At 47.6% G+C, this 15,247-nt stretch overlaps 1 protein-coding gene across 1 annotated transcript in view; it reads right to left on the reverse strand.

Annotated features, from left to right (window-relative positions):
• LOC139424288 (eukaryotic translation initiation factor 3 subunit B-like) overlaps positions 1–15,247 on the reverse strand; it is a 45,608-nt gene that overhangs the window by 7,192 nt on the left and 23,169 nt on the right. Inside the window, exons 10-11 of the mRNA XM_071175983.1 lie at positions 2,651–2,861; positions 725–818 (exon numbers count right to left, since the gene is read on the reverse strand). Coding sequence (XP_071032084.1) covers positions 725–818; positions 2,651–2,861 — 305 coding nt within the window. The remainder of the gene's footprint in view (positions 1–724; positions 819–2,650; positions 2,862–15,247) is intronic.

The raw sequence follows: 15,247 nt of genomic DNA on the forward strand, positions 1-15,247 counted from the left end.
GTTACTGCACCTGGTAGTGTTACTGCACCTGGTGGTGTTACCTGGTGGTGTTACTGCACCTGGTGGTGTTACTGCACCTGGTGGTGTTACTGCACCTGGTAGTGTTACTGCACCTGGTGGTGTTACTGCACCTGGTGGTGTTACTGTACCTAGTGGCGTTACTGCACCTAGTGGTGTTACCTGGTGGTGTTACTGCACCTGGTGGTGTTACTGCACCTGGTGGTGTTACTGCACCTGGTGGTGTTACTGCACCTAGTGGTGTTACTATACCTGGTTGTGTTACTGTACCTAGTGGTGTTACTGCACCTAGTGGTGTTACCTAGTGGTGTTACTGCACCTAGTGGTGTTACTATACCTGGTGGTGTTACTGCACCTGGTTGTGTTACTGCACCTGGTGGTGTTACTGCACCTGGTGGTGTTACTGTACATTATCAGTGGGGGGGTTTCTGTCAGTCTTGTCAGAGCGGGGGGGGCTTCTGTCCATCTTGTCAGAGTGGGGGGGGGGGGGGGGTTCTGTCCATCTTGTCAGAGTGGGGGGTGGGGGGGGGGGGGGTTATGTCCATCTTGTCAGGGTGAGGGGGAGGGGGTTCTGTCCATCTAATCAGAGTGGGGGGGGGGGTTTCTGTCCATCTTGTCAGAGTGGGGGGGGGGGGTTCTATCCATCTTGTCAGAGTGGGGGGGAGGGGGTTCTGTCCATCTTGTCAGAGCGGGGGGTGTGCGTTACCAGTTTTAGATTCCGGGTCTCCCTTCATCTCCACCACGTCAACAGGAACCTGCTTCTCTCTCATCCTGAAGATCTCAAAGTTGGTCACCACACCCTGAGAGAACGAGAGGAGAGGAGAGAGAATGATGGAGGAGATGACAGAGAGGAGAGAAAATGGAGGAGAGAACGAGAGGATAGGAGGATGACAGATAGGAGATGACAGAGGAGAGAGAATGATGGAGGAGATGACAGAGAGGACAGACAGGAGGAGAGAACGAGAGGAGAGGACAGACAGGAGGAGAGAACGAGAGGAGAGGACAGACAGGAGGAGAGAACGAGAGGAGAGGACAGACAGGAGGAGAGAACGAGAGGATAGGAGAGGACAGAGAATGATGGAGGAGATGACAGAAGAGGAGAGGGGAATGATAGAGGATGAGGACAGAGAGAGAAAGGAAACTTGTAAATGAGGTTTAACATCAAAGCAGTCCCATTTACCCTCCCCCTTCACCCTCCCTCTGTTCTCCTCCCCCCTTCACCCTCCCTCTGTTCTCCTCCCCCTTCACCCTCCCTCTGTTCTCCTCCCCCCTTCACCCTCCCTCTGTTCTCCTCCCCCCTTCACCCTCCCTCTGTTCTCCTCCCCCCTTCACCCTCCCTCTGTTCTCCTACCCCCTTCACCCTCCCTCTGTTCTCCTACCCCCTTCACCCTCCCTCTGTTCTCCTACCCCCTTCACCCTCCCTCTGTTCTCCTTCACTAACCTGAGTTCCTTTAGGTGTCCGGTCCACCTTGACACAGAGGTAGTCTCCCTGTCTACTCCCCCTTCACCCTCCCTCTGTTCTCCTCCCCCCTTCACCCTCCCTCTGTTCTCCTCCCCCCTTCACCCTCCCTCTGTTCTCCTCCCCCCTTCACCCTCCCTCTGTTCTCCTCCCCCTTCACACTCCCTCTGTTCTCCTCCCCCCTTCACCCTCCCTCTGTTCTCCTCCCCCTTCACTAACCTGAGTTCCTTTAGGTGTCCGGTCCACCTTGACACAGAGGTAGTCTCCCTGTCTCCTCCCCCCTTCACCCTCCCTCTGTTCTCCTTCACTAACCTGAGTTCCTTTAGGTGTCCGGTCCACCTTGACACAGAGGTAGTCTCCCTGTCTACTCCCCCCTTCACCCTCCCTCTGTTCTCCTTCACTAACCTGAGTTCCTTTAGGTGTCCGGTCCACCTTGACACAGAGGTAGTCTCCCTGTCTACTCCCCCTTCACCCTCCCTCTGTTCTCCTTCACTAACCTGAGTTCCTTTAGGTGTCCGGTCCACCTTGACACAGAGGTAGTCTCCCTGTCTCCTCCCCCTTCACCCTCCCTCTGTTCTCCTTCACTAACCTGAGTTCCTTTAGGTGTCCGGTCCACCTTGACACAGAGGTAGTCTCCCTGTCTCCTCCCCCCTTCACCCTCCCTCTGTTCTCCTTCACTAACCTGAGTTCCTTTAGGTGTCCGGTCCACCTTGACACAGAGGTAGTCTCCCTGTCTACTCCCCCTTCACCCTCCCTCTGTTCTCCTTCACTAACCTGAGTTCCTTTAGGTGTCCGGTCCACCTTGACACAGAGGTAGTCTCCCTGTCTACTCCCCCTTCACCCTCCCTCTGTTCTCCTTCACTAACCTGAGTTCCTTTAGGTGTCCGGTCCACCTTGACACAGAGGTAGTCTCCCTGTCTCCTCCCCCCTTCACTAACCTGAGTTCCTTTAGGTGTCCGGTCCACCTTGACACAGAGGTAGTCTCCCTGTCTCCTCCCCCTTCACTAACCTGAGTTCCTTTAGGTGTCCGGTCCACCTTGACACAGAGGTAGTCTCCCTGTCTCCTCCCCCCTTCACCCTCCCTCTGTTCTCCTTCACTAACCTGAGTTCCTTTAGGTGTCCGGTCCACCTTGACACAGAGGTAGTCTCCCTGTCTCCTCCCCCTTCACTAACCTGAGTTCCTTTAGGTGTCCGGTCCACCTTGACACAGAGGTAGTCTCCCTGTCTCTGCCAGTGGAGTTTACAGTCCACCACGTTGAAGAGGTTCCTGACTCTGATCTCCTGTCTGGAGGGAAGCTGCATCAGAGTCACTCTGGCTGGGATGTCTTTGTCCTCGGGGACCCAGAACGCTATGATGTTATCACCTGGGGACCAGGAGAAGTCCCTGCAGAGGGGAGGAGGGGATTAATACACACACACACACACACACACACACCGCTATGATGTCATCACCTGGGGACCAGGAGAAGTCCCTGCAGAGGGGAGGAGGGGATTAATACACACACACACGCACACACCGCTATGATGTCATCACCTGGGGACCAGGAGAAGTCCCTGCAGAGGGGAGGAGGGGATTAATACACACACACGCACACACCGCTATGATGTCATCACCTGGGGACCAGGAGAAGTCCCTGCAGAGGGGAGGAGGGGATTAATACACACACACACACACACACACACACCGCTATGATGTCATCACCTGGGGACCAGGAGAAGTCCCTGCAGAGGGGAGGACAGGTGGTGTTCCTCTAACTAGTCTCTGTCTGACAGGTGGTGTTCCTCTAACTAGTCTCTGTCTGACAGGTGGTATTCCTCTAACTAGTCTCTGTCTGACAGGTGGTGTTCCTCTAACTAGTCTCTGTCTGACAGGTGGTGTTCCTCTAACTAGTCTGTCTGACAGGTGGTATTCCTCTAACTAGTCTGTCTGACAGGTGGTATTCCTCTAACTAGTCTCTGTCTGACAGGAGGTATTCCCCTAACTAGTCTCTGTCTGACAGGAGGTATTCCCCTAACTAGTCTCTGTCTGACAGGTGGTATTCCTCTAACTCACATATGTCAGAGTCAAGGCCCGCGGGCCACATCCGGCCCGCAAGAAGGTTTTTTACGGCCCCTGGGATGATCTTGATTTATTATTAGAACCGGCCCGCAGCAAGCCGGCAGCCCGCAGATCTTTTACACGCACCAATACTACATTTCCCACAATGCAAAGGTGACGCACCGAGCAGTAGGCTGCTTCATTTCAATATTTATTGGCACAGCAGTCGTCAGCATCACAGTAAAATTAACTTTCAGATACCCATCAAAAATGGCAAAACGGAAGGTGGATACTGAGAACCGGGGGTTTCAAACAAGGTGGGAGTCGGAGTATATGTTCACGAAGGTAGCTGGAAAACCTGTGTGTCTTCTGTGTGGAGAAAGTGTGGCGGTACTGAAAGAGTATAATCTGAGACGACATTATGAAACGAAACACGCGGACACACACGCGGACGCAACTGTCAAGGCCAGTTTTATTTTGGCAGAAGAGATCGCTAAATCAGCCCGGCCATTTACGGAGGGGGATTTCATCAAAAACTGCATGATTAAAGTTTGTGACGAAGTTTGCCCAGAAAAAAGGCAACTCTTTTTAAATGTGAGTCTGAGCAGAAACACCATTGCCGAGAGAGTAGACCAGTTGTCCATCAATCTAAAAGAGCAGCTTGTGAAAAAGGGAAAAGATTTTATTGCATATTCCTTGGCTGTGGATGAGAGCACCGACATTTCTGACATTGCCCAGTTGTCAATTTTCATCCGCGGAGTGGACTCCAACCTAAGCGTGACAGAGGAGTTTTTGGCTTTACGTCCTATGCATGGCACAACTACGGGGCATGATTTGTATGAAGAGGTGTCAAGATGTGTAAATGAGATGGAGCTGCCTTGGGAAAAACTCGTGGGTTTGACAACCGACGGAGCACCTGCGATGTGTGGACACAGGAGCGGACTGGTGGCGAAGATACGGGAAAAGATGCAAGAGGAAAACGCGACAGGTGAGCTGACAGCTTATCATTGTATCATACACCAGGAAGCGTTGTGCGGTAAAGCCTTGAAAATGGAGCATGTAATGAGCATCATCACGCGCACAGTTAACTTTATCAGAGCCAAAGGTTTGAATCACCGCCAGTTCAAGGCATTTCTGACGGAGTTAGAAACGGAGCATGGTGATTTGCCTTATCACACAGAGGTGCGATGGCTAAGCCAGGGAAAGGTGCTTCAAAGATGTTTCGAGCTTCGTGAGGAGATTTGTCTGTTCTTGGACAGCAAAGGGAAAGACACAACACAACTCCGAGACGAAATGTTTCTGTGTGAAATGGCTTTTCTGTGTGACATTACGAGTCATCTGAATGCAATAAACTTGCAGCTGCAGGGTCGGGATCGTGTCATCTCTGATATGTACAGTACAGTGAAGGCATTTAAAACCAAACTGACTCTGTGGGAGACGCAGATGCGGAAAGAAAATTTGAGCCACTTTCCCAGCTGCCAGACCATGAAAGAGAAGCTCTCTACCAGTGCGTTCCCGAGCACACAGTTGGCTGATAAAATAGGTATGCTTGCCGCTGACTTTCGACGCCGATTTGCTGACTTTGAAGCACAAAAAAGCAGGTTGGAACTGCTCGGTAACCCATTTGCTGTTGACGTGGAAAGCTCACCACCAAACCTCCAAATGGAGTTGATTGACCTCCAATGCAATGATGCACTGAGGACAAAATATGCGGCAGTGGGTGCTGCGGAGTTCGCCCGTTTCCTCCCCGGCACAATGCCCCAGCTGCGCATCCAGGCTGCTCAAACGTTGTCTATGTTTGGCAGCACATACCTGTGTGAACAACTGTTTTCTTTGATGAACCTGAACAAAACATCACACAGAAGTCGACTTACTGCTGAACACCTCCACTCAATTCTGAGGATTTCTTCAGCTCAGAGCCTTACCCCGAACATTGATGAACTTGTGGAAAAGATGGGACACCACCAAGTATCACCCTCAACCTCAAACAAGTGAACATTACTGTGCAATCACATATTTAGAGTTTTTACTCAGTTCAAGTTTAAAAGTTAAAATTTAATATTTGTTTTCACTGCATGTTACTTCTCCTTAAACAAAGTGTTGTTTTTGATTAATAGATTTTTGCACTTTATTTTTTTGTATTTCAATCCAATTATATTTTAAAAATATTTCAGTTGAGTGGATGATAGAAAATTGCTATTATTGTTTTTTCTTTGAAGTAAATTTAGCCCACTTTTGCTAAAATAGAAAATATAGTCTACTGATGGTGCCTTGAATACCGGTTTCTTTCATTTAATGTTCATGTTATGGGGATATTTATATAAAGGAAATTTGTCTTTTGTGTCTGTTGAAAATTAAAGATTACTGACAGAGCCATAATAAAATATTGCTTTATTTATCTGATCATATTGTAATATATTTGTTAGGTTTTCAGTAGGTTCAATTAGGTTCACTAGACTATATGCGTCATTTAAAAATTTTTCAATGAACATTCGAACAGTCCGGCCCTCGTCTTGTAGCTGATTTTTTTATTTGGCCCTCCGTCCATTTGACTTTGACACCCCTGCTCTAACTAGTCTCTGTCTGACAGGTGGTATTCCTCTAACTAGTCTCTGTCCTACAGGTGGTATTCCTCTAACTAGTCTCTGTCCTACAGGTGGTGTTCCTCTAACTAGTCTCTGTCCTACAGGTGGTGTTCCTCTAACTAGTCTCTGTCCTACAGGTGGTGTTCCTCTAACTAGTCTCTGTCCTACAGGTGGTGTTCCTCTAACTAGTCTCTGTCTGACAGGTGGTATTCCTCTAACTAGTCTCTGTCTGACAGGTGGTATTCCTCTAACTAGTCTCTGTCTGACAGGTGGTATTCCTCTAACTAGTCTCTGTCTGACAGGTGGTGTTCCTCTAACTAGTCTCTGTCTGACAGGAGGTATTCCTCTAACTAGTCTCTGTCTGACAGGTGGTATTCCTCTAACTAGTTTCTGTCTGACAGGTGGTATTACTCTAACTAGTCTCTGTCTGACAGGTGGTATTCCTCTAACTAGTCTCTGTATGCTGTCTGACAGGTGGTGTTCCTCTAACTAGTCTCTGTCCTACAGGTGGTATTCCTCTAACTAGTCTCTGTATGACAGGTGGTATTCCTCTAACTAGTCTCTGACAGGTGGTGGTTCCTCTAACTAGTCTCTGTCTGACAGGTGGTGTTCCTCTAACTAGTCTCTGTCTGACAGGTGGTATTCCTCTAACTAGTCTCTGTCTGACAGGTGGTGTTCCTCTAACTAGTCTCTGTCCTACAGGTGGTATTCCTCTAACTAGTCTCTGTCTGACAGGTGGTATTCCTCTAACTAGTCTCTGTCTGACAGGTGGTGTTCCTCTAACTAGTCTCTGTCTGACAGGTGGTATTCCTCTAACTAGTCTCTGTCTGACAGGTGGTATTCCTCTAACTAGTCTCTGTCTGACAGGTGGTATTCCTCTAACTAGTCTCTGTCTGACAGGTGATATTCCTCTAACTAGTCTCTGTCTGACAGGTGGTGTTCCTCTAACTAGTCTCTGTCTGAAAGGTGGTATTCCTCTAACTAGTCTCTGTCTGACAGGTGGTATTCCTCTAACTAGTCTCTGTCTGACAGGTGGTGTTCCTCTAACTAGTCTCTGTCTGACAGGTGGTATTCCTCTAACTAGTCTCTGACAGGTGGTATTCCTCTAACTAGTCTCTGTCTGACAGGTGGTGTTCCTCTAACTAGTCTCTGTCTGACAGGTGGTATTCCTCTAACTAGTCTCTGTCTGACAGGTGGTGTTCCTCTAACTAGTCTCTGTCTGACAGGTGGTATTCCTCTAACTAGTCTCTGTCTGACAGGTGGTATTCCTCTAACTAGTCTCTGACAGGTGGTATTCCTCTAACTAGTCTCTGTCTGACAGGTGGTATTCCTCTAACTAGTCTCTGTCTGACAGGTGGTGTTCCTCTAACTAGTCTCTGTCTGACAGGTGGTATTCCTCTAACTAGTCTCTGACAGGTGGTATTCCTCTAACTAGTCTCTGTCTGACAGGTGGTATTCCTCTAACTAGTCTCTGTCTGACAGGTGGTATTCCTCTAACTAGTCTCTGTCTGACAGGTGGTATTCCTCTAACTAGTCTCTGACAGGTGGTATTCCTCTAACTAGTCTCTGTCTGACAGGTGGTATTCCTCTAACTAGTCTCTGTCTGACAGGTGGTGTTCCTCTAACTAGTCTCTGTCTGACAGGTGGTGTTCCTCTAACTAGTCTCTGTCCTACAGGTGGTATTCCTCTAACTAGTCTCTGTCCTACAGGTGGTGTTCCTCTAACTAGTCTCTGACAGGTGGTATTCCTCTAACTAGTCTCTGACAGGTGGTGTTCCTCTAACTAGTCTCTGTCTGACAGGTGGTATTCCTCTAACTAGTCTCTGTCTGACAGGTGGTGTTCCTCTAACTAGTCTCTGTCTGACAGGTGGTATTCCTCTAACTAGTCTCTGTCTGACAGGTGGTATTCCTCTAACTAGTCTCTGACAGGTGGTATTCCTCTAACTAGTCTCTGTCTGACAGGTGGTATTCCTCTAACTAGTCTCTGTCTGACAGGTGGTGTTCCTCTAACTAGTCTCTGTCTGACAGGTGGTATTCCTCTAACTAGTCTCTGACAGGTGGTATTCCTCTAACTAGTCTCTGTCTGACAGGTGGTATTCCTCTAACTAGTCTCTGTCTGACAGGTGGTATTCCTCTAACTAGTCTCTGTCTGACAGGTGGTATTCCTCTAACTAGTCTCTGTCTGACAGGTGGTATTCCTCTAACTAGTCTCTGTCTGACAGGTGATATTCCTCTAACTAGTCTCTGTCTGACAGGTGGTGTTCCTCTAACTAGTCTCTGTCTGAAAGGTGGTATTCCTCTAACTAGTCTCTGTCTGACAGGTGGTATTCCTCTAACTAGTCTCTGTCTGACAGGTGGTGTTCCTCTAACTAGTCTCTGTCTGACAGGTGGTATTCCTCTAACTAGTCTCTGACAGGTGGTATTCCTCTAACTAGTCTCTGTCTGACAGGTGGTGTTCCTCTAACTAGTCTCTGTCTGACAGGTGGTATTCCTCTAACTAGTCTCTGTCTGACAGGTGGTGTTCCTCTAACTAGTCTCTGTCTGACAGGTGGTATTCCTCTAACTAGTCTCTGTCTGACAGGTGGTATTCCTCTAACTAGTCTCTGACAGGTGGTATTCCTCTAACTAGTCTCTGTCTGACAGGTGGTATTCCTCTAACTAGTCTCTGTCTGACAGGTGGTGTTCCTCTAACTAGTCTCTGTCTGACAGGTGGTATTCCTCTAACTAGTCTCTGACAGGTGGTATTCCTCTAACTAGTCTCTGTCTGACAGGTGGTATTACTCTAACTAGTCTCTGTCTGACAGGTGGTATTCCTCTAACTAGTCTCTGTCTGACAGGTGGTATTCCTCTAACTAGTCTCTGACAGGTGGTATTCCTCTAACTAGTCTCTGTCTGACAGGTGGTATTCCTCTAACTAGTCTCTGTCTGACAGGTGGTGTTCCTCTAACTAGTCTCTGTCTGACAGGTGGTGTTCCTCTAACTAGTCTCTGTCCTACAGGTGGTATTCCTCTAACTAGTCTCTGTCCTACAGGTGGTGTTCCTCTAACTAGTCTCTGACAGGTGGTATTCCTCTAACTAGTCTCTGTCTGACAGGTGGTATTCCTCTAACTAGTCTCTGTCTGACAGGAGGTATTCCTCTAACTAGTCTCTGTCTGACAGGTGGTGTTCCTCTAACTAGTCTCTGTCTGACAGGTGGTATTCCTCTAACTAGTCTCTGACAGGTGGTATTCCTCTAACTAGTCTCTGTCTGACAGGTGGTATTCCTCTAACTAGTCTCTGACAGGTGGTGTTCCTCTAACTAGTCTCTGTCTGACAGGTGGTATTCCTCTAACTAGTCTCTGTCTGACAGGTGGTGTTCCTCTAACTAGTCTCTGTCTGACAGGTGGTATTCCTCTAACTAGTCTCTGTCTGACAGGTGGTATTCCTCTAACTAGTCTCTGTCTGACAGGTGGTGTTCCTCTAACTAGTCTCTGTCTGACAGGTGGTATTCCTCTAACTAGTCTCTGTCTGACAGGTGGTATTCCTCTAACTAGTCTCTGTCTGACAGGTGGTGTTCCTCTAACTAGTCTCTGTCTGACAGGTGGTATTCCTCTAACTAGTCTCTGACAGGTGGTATTCCTCTAACTAGTCTCTGTCTGACAGGTGGTGTTCCTCTAACTAGTCTCTGTCTGACAGGTGGTATTCCTCTAACTAGTCTCTGTCTGACAGGTGGTATTCCTCTAACTAGTCTCTGACAGGTGGTGTTCCTCTAACTAGTCTCTGTCTGACAGGTGGTATTCCTCTAACTAGTCTCTGTCTGACAGGTGGTATTCCTCTAACTAGTCTCTGACAGGTGGTGTTCCTCTAACTAGTCTCTGTCTGACAGGTGGTATTCCTCTAACTAGTCTCTATCTGACAGGTGGTATTCCTCTAACTAGTCTCTGTCTGACAGGTGGCATTCCTCTAACTAGTCTCTGACAGGTGGCATTCCTCTAACTAGTCTCTGTCTGACAGGTGGTGTTCCTCTAACTAGTCTCTGTCTGACAGGTGGTATTCCTCTAACTAGTCTCTGTCTGACAGGTGGTATTCCTCTAACTAGTCTCTGTCTGACAGGTGGTATTCCTCTAACTAGTCTCTGTCTGACAGGTGATGTTCCTCTAACTAGTCTCTGTCTGACAGGTGGTGTTCCTCTAACTAGTCTCTGTCTGACAGGTGGTATTCCTCTAACTAGTCTCTGTCTGACAGGTGGTATTCCTCTAACTAGTCTCTGTCTGACAGGTGGTGTTCCTCTAACTAGTCTCTGTCTGACAGGTGGTATTCCTCTAACTAGTCTCTGACAGGTGGTATTCCTCTAACTAGTCTCTGTCTGACAGGTGGTGTTCCTCTAACTAGTCTCTGTCTGACAGGTGGTATTCCTCTAACTAGTCTCTGTCTGACAGGTGGTGTTCCTCTAACTAGTCTCTGTCTGACAGGTGGTATTCCTCTAACTAGTCTCTGTCTGACAGGTGGTATTCCTCTAACTAGTCTCTGACAGGTGGTATTCCTCTAACTAGTCTCTGTCTGACAGGTGGTATTCCTCTAACTAGTCTCTGTCTGACAGGTGGTGTTCCTCTAACTAGTCTCTGTCTGACAGGTGGTATTCCTCTAACTAGTCTCTGACAGGTGGTATTCCTCTAACTAGTCTCTGTCTGACAGGTGGTATTCCTCTAACTAGTCTCTGTCTGACAGGTGGTATTCCTCTAACTAGTCTCTGTCTGACAGGTGGTATTCCTCTAACTAGTCTCTGACAGGTGGTATTCCTCTAACTAGTCTCTGTCTGACAGGTGGTATTCCTCTAACTAGTCTCTGTCTGACAGGTGGTGTTCCTCTAACTAGTCTCTGTCTGACAGGTGGTGTTCCTCTAACTAGTCTCTGTCCTACAGGTGGTATTCCTCTAACTAGTCTCTGACAGGTGGTATTCCTCTAACTAGTCTCTGTCCTACAGGTGGTATTCCTCTAACTAGTCTCTGACAGGTGGTATTCCTCTAACTAGTCTCTGTCCTACAGGTGGTGTTCCTCTAACTAGTCTCTGTCTGACAGGTGGTATTCCTCTAACTAGTCTCTGTCTGATAGGTGGTGTTCCTCTAACTAGTCTCTGTCTGACAGGTGGTATTCCTCTAACTAGTCTCTGTCTGACAGGTGGTATTCCTCTAACTAGTCTCTGTCTGACAGGTGGTATTCCTCTAACTAGTCTCTGTCTGACAGGTGGTATTCCTCTAACTAGTCTCTGTCTGACAGGTGGTATTCCTCTAACTAGTCTCTGTCTGACAGGTGGTGTTCCTCTAACTAGTCTCTGTCTGACAGGTGGTATTACTCTAACTAGTCTCTGTCTGACAGGTGGTATTCCTCTAACTAGTCTCTGTCTGACAGGTGGTATTCCTCTAACTAGTCTCTGTCTGACAGGTGGTATTACTCTAACTAGTCTGTCTGACAGGTGGTATTCCTCTAACTAGTCTCTGTCTGACAGGTGGTATTCCTCTAACTAGTCTCTGTCCTACAGGTGGTGTTCCTCTAACTAGTCTCTGTCTGACAGGTGGTATTCCTCTAACTAGTCTCTGTCTGACAGGTGGTGTTCCTCTAACTAGTCTCTGTCTGACAGGTGGTATTCCTCTAACTAGTCTCTGTCTGACAGGTGGTATTCCTCTAACTAGTCTCTGTCTGACAGGTGGTGTTCCTCTAACTAGTCTCTGTCTGACAGGTGGTATTCCTCTAACTAGTCTCTGACAGGTGGTATTCCTCTAACTAGTCTCTGTCTGACAGGTGGTGTTCCTCTAACTAGTCTCTGTCTGACAGGTGGTATTCCTCTAACTAGTCTCTGTCTGACAGGTGGTATTCCTCTAACTAGTCTCTGTCTGACAGGTGGTATTCCTCTAACTAGTCTCTGACAGGTGGTGTTCCTCTAACTAGTCTCTGTCTGACAGGTGGTATTCCTCTAACTAGTCTCTGTCTGACAGGTGGTATTCCTCTAACTAGTCTCTGTCTGACAGGTGGCATTCCTCTAACTAGTCTCTGTCTGACAGGTGGTGTTCCTCTAACTAGTCTCTGTCTGACAGGTGGTATTCCTCTAACTAGTCTCTGTCTGACAGGTGGTATTCCTCTAACTAGTCTCTGTCTGACAGGTGGTATTCCTCTAACTAGTCTCTGTCTGACAGGTGATGTTCCTCTAACTAGTCTCTGTCTGACAGGTGGTGTTCCTCTAACTAGTCTCTGTCTGACAGGTGGTATTCCTCTAACTAGTCTCTGTCTGACAGGTGGTATTCCTCTAACTAGTCTCTGTCTGACAGGTGGTGTTCCTCTAACTAGTCTCTGTCTGACAGGTGGTATTCCTCTAACTAGTCTCTGACAGGTGGTATTCCTCTAACTAGTCTCTGTCTGACAGGTGGTGTTCCTCTAACTAGTCTCTGTCTGACAGGTGGTATTCCTCTAACTAGTCTCTGTCTGACAGGTGGTGTTCCTCTAACTAGTCTCTGTCTGACAGGTGGTATTCCTCTAACTAGTCTCTGTCTGACAGGTGGTATTCCTCTAACTAGTCTCTGACAGGTGGTATTCCTCTAACTAGTCTCTGTCTGACAGGTGGTATTCCTCTAACTAGTCTCTGACAGGTGGTATTCCTCTAACTAGTCTCTGTCTGACAGGTGGTATTCCTCTAACTAGTCTCTGTCTGACAGGTGGTATTCCTCTAACTAGTCTCTGTCTGACAGGTGGTATTCCTCTAACTAGTCTCTGACAGGTGGTATTCCTCTAACTAGTCTCTGTCTGACAGGTGGTATTCCTCTAACTAGTCTCTGTCTGACAGGTGGTGTTCCTCTAACTAGTCTCTGTCTGACAGGTGGTGTTCCTCTAACTAGTCTCTGTCCTACAGGTGGTATTCCTCTAACTAGTCTCTGACAGGTGGTATTCCTCTAACTAGTCTCTGTCCTACAGGTGGTATTCCTCTAACTAGTCTCTGACAGGTGGTATTCCTCTAACTAGTCTCTGTCCTACAGGTGGTGTTCCTCTAACTAGTCTCTGTCTGACAGGTGGTATTCCTCTAACTAGTCTCTGTCTGACAGGTGGTGTTCCTCTAACTAGTCTCTGTCTGACAGGTGGTGTTCCTCTAACTAGTCTCTGTCCTACAGGTGGTATTCCTCTAACTAGTCTCTGACAGGTGGTATTCCTCTAACTAGTCTCTGTCCTACAGGTGGTATTCCTCTAACTAGTCTCTGACAGGTGGTATTCCTCTAACTAGTCTCTGTCCTACAGGTGGTGTTCCTCTAACTAGTCTCTGTCTGACAGGTGGTATTCCTCTAACTAGTCTCTGTCTGACAGGTGGTATTCCTCTAACTAGTCTCTGTCTGACAGGTGGTGTTCCTCTAACTAGTCTCTGTCTGACAGGTGGTATTACTCTAACTAGTCTCTGTCTGACAGGTGGTATTCCTCTAACTAGTCTCTGTCTGACAGGTGGTATTCCTCTAACTAGTCTCTGTCTGACAGGTGGTATTACTCTAACTAGTCTGTCTGACAGGTGGTATTCCTCTAACTAGTCTCTGTCTGACAGGTGGTATTCCTCTAACTAGTCTCTGTCCTACAGGTGGTGTTCCTCTAACTAGTCTCTGTCTGACAGGTGGTATTCCTCTAACTAGTCTCTGTCTGACAGGTGGTGTTCCTCTAACTAGTCTCTGTCTGACAGGTGGTATTCCTCTAACTAGTCTCTGTCTGACAGGTGGTATTCCTCTAACTAGTCTCTGTCTGACAGGTGGTGTTCCTCTAACTAGTCTCTGTCTGACAGGTGGTATTCCTCTAACTAGTCTGTCCTACAGGTGGTGTTCCTCTAACTAGTCTCTGTCTGACAGGTGGTATTCCTCTAACTAGTCTCTGTCTGACAGGTGGTATTCCTCTAACTAGTCTCTGTCTGACAGGTGGTATTCCTCTAACTAGTCTCTGTCTGACAGGTGGTATTCCTCTAACTAGTCTCTGTCCTACAGGTGGTGTTCCTCTAACTAGTCTCTGTCTGACAGGTGGTATTCCTCTAACTAGTCTGTCTGACAGGTGGTGTTCCTCTAACTAGTCTCTGTCTGACAGGTGGTGTTCCTCTAACTAGTCTCTGTCTGACAGGTGGTATTCCTCTAACTAGTCTCTGTCCTACAGGTGGTATTCCTCTAACTAGTCTCTGTCTGACAGGTGGTGTTCCTCTAACTAGTCTCTGTCTGACAGGTGGTATTCCCCTAACTAGTCTCTGTCTGACAGGTGGTATTCCTCTAACTAGTCTCTGTCCTACAGGTGGTGTTCCTCTAACTAGTCTCTGTCTGACAGGTGGTATTCCTCTAACTAGTCTCTGTCTGATAGGTGGTGTTCCTCTAACTAGTCTCTGTCTGACAGGTGGTATTCCTCTAACTAGTCTCTGTCTGACAGGTGGTATTCCTCTAACTAGTGTCTGTCTGACAGGTGGTATTCCTCTAACTAGTCTCTGTCTGACAGGTGGTATTCCTCTAACTAGTCTCTGTCTGACAGGTGGTATTCCTCTAACTAGTCTCTGTCTGACAGGTGGTGTTCCTCTAACTAGTCTCTGTCTGACAGGTGGTATTACTCTAACTAGTCTCTGTCTGACAGGTGGTATTCCTCTAACTAGTCTCTGTCTGACAGGTGGTATTCCTCTAACTAGTGTCTGTCTGACAGGTGGTATTCCTCTAACTAGTCTCTGTCTGACAGGTGGTGTTCCTCTAACTAGTCTCTGTCTGACAGGTGGTATTCCTCTAACTAGTCTCTGTCTGACAGGTGGTATTCCTCTAACTAGTCTCTGTCTGACAGGTGGTGTTCCTCTAACTAGTCTCTATCTGACAGGTGGTATTCCTCTAACTAGTCTGTCCTACAGGTGGTGTTCCTCTAACTAGTCTCTGTCTGACAGGTGGTATTCCTCTAACTAGTCTCTGTCTGACAGGTGGTATTCCTCTAACTAGTCTCTGTCTGACAGGTGGTATTCCTCTAACTAGTCTCTGTCTGACAGGTGGTATTCCTCTAACTAGTCTCTGTCCTACAGGTGGTGTTCCTCTAACTAGTCTCTGTCTGACAGGTGGTATTCCTCTAACTAGTCTCTGTCTGACAGGTGGTGTTCCTCTAACTAGTCTCTGTCTGACAGGTGGTGTTCCTCTAA

Source organism: Oncorhynchus clarkii, chromosome 13, assembly GCF_045791955.1.
Source record: "Oncorhynchus clarkii lewisi isolate Uvic-CL-2024 chromosome 13, UVic_Ocla_1.0, whole genome shotgun sequence".
Classification (NCBI taxonomy): domain Eukaryota; kingdom Metazoa; phylum Chordata; class Actinopteri; order Salmoniformes; family Salmonidae; genus Oncorhynchus; species Oncorhynchus clarkii.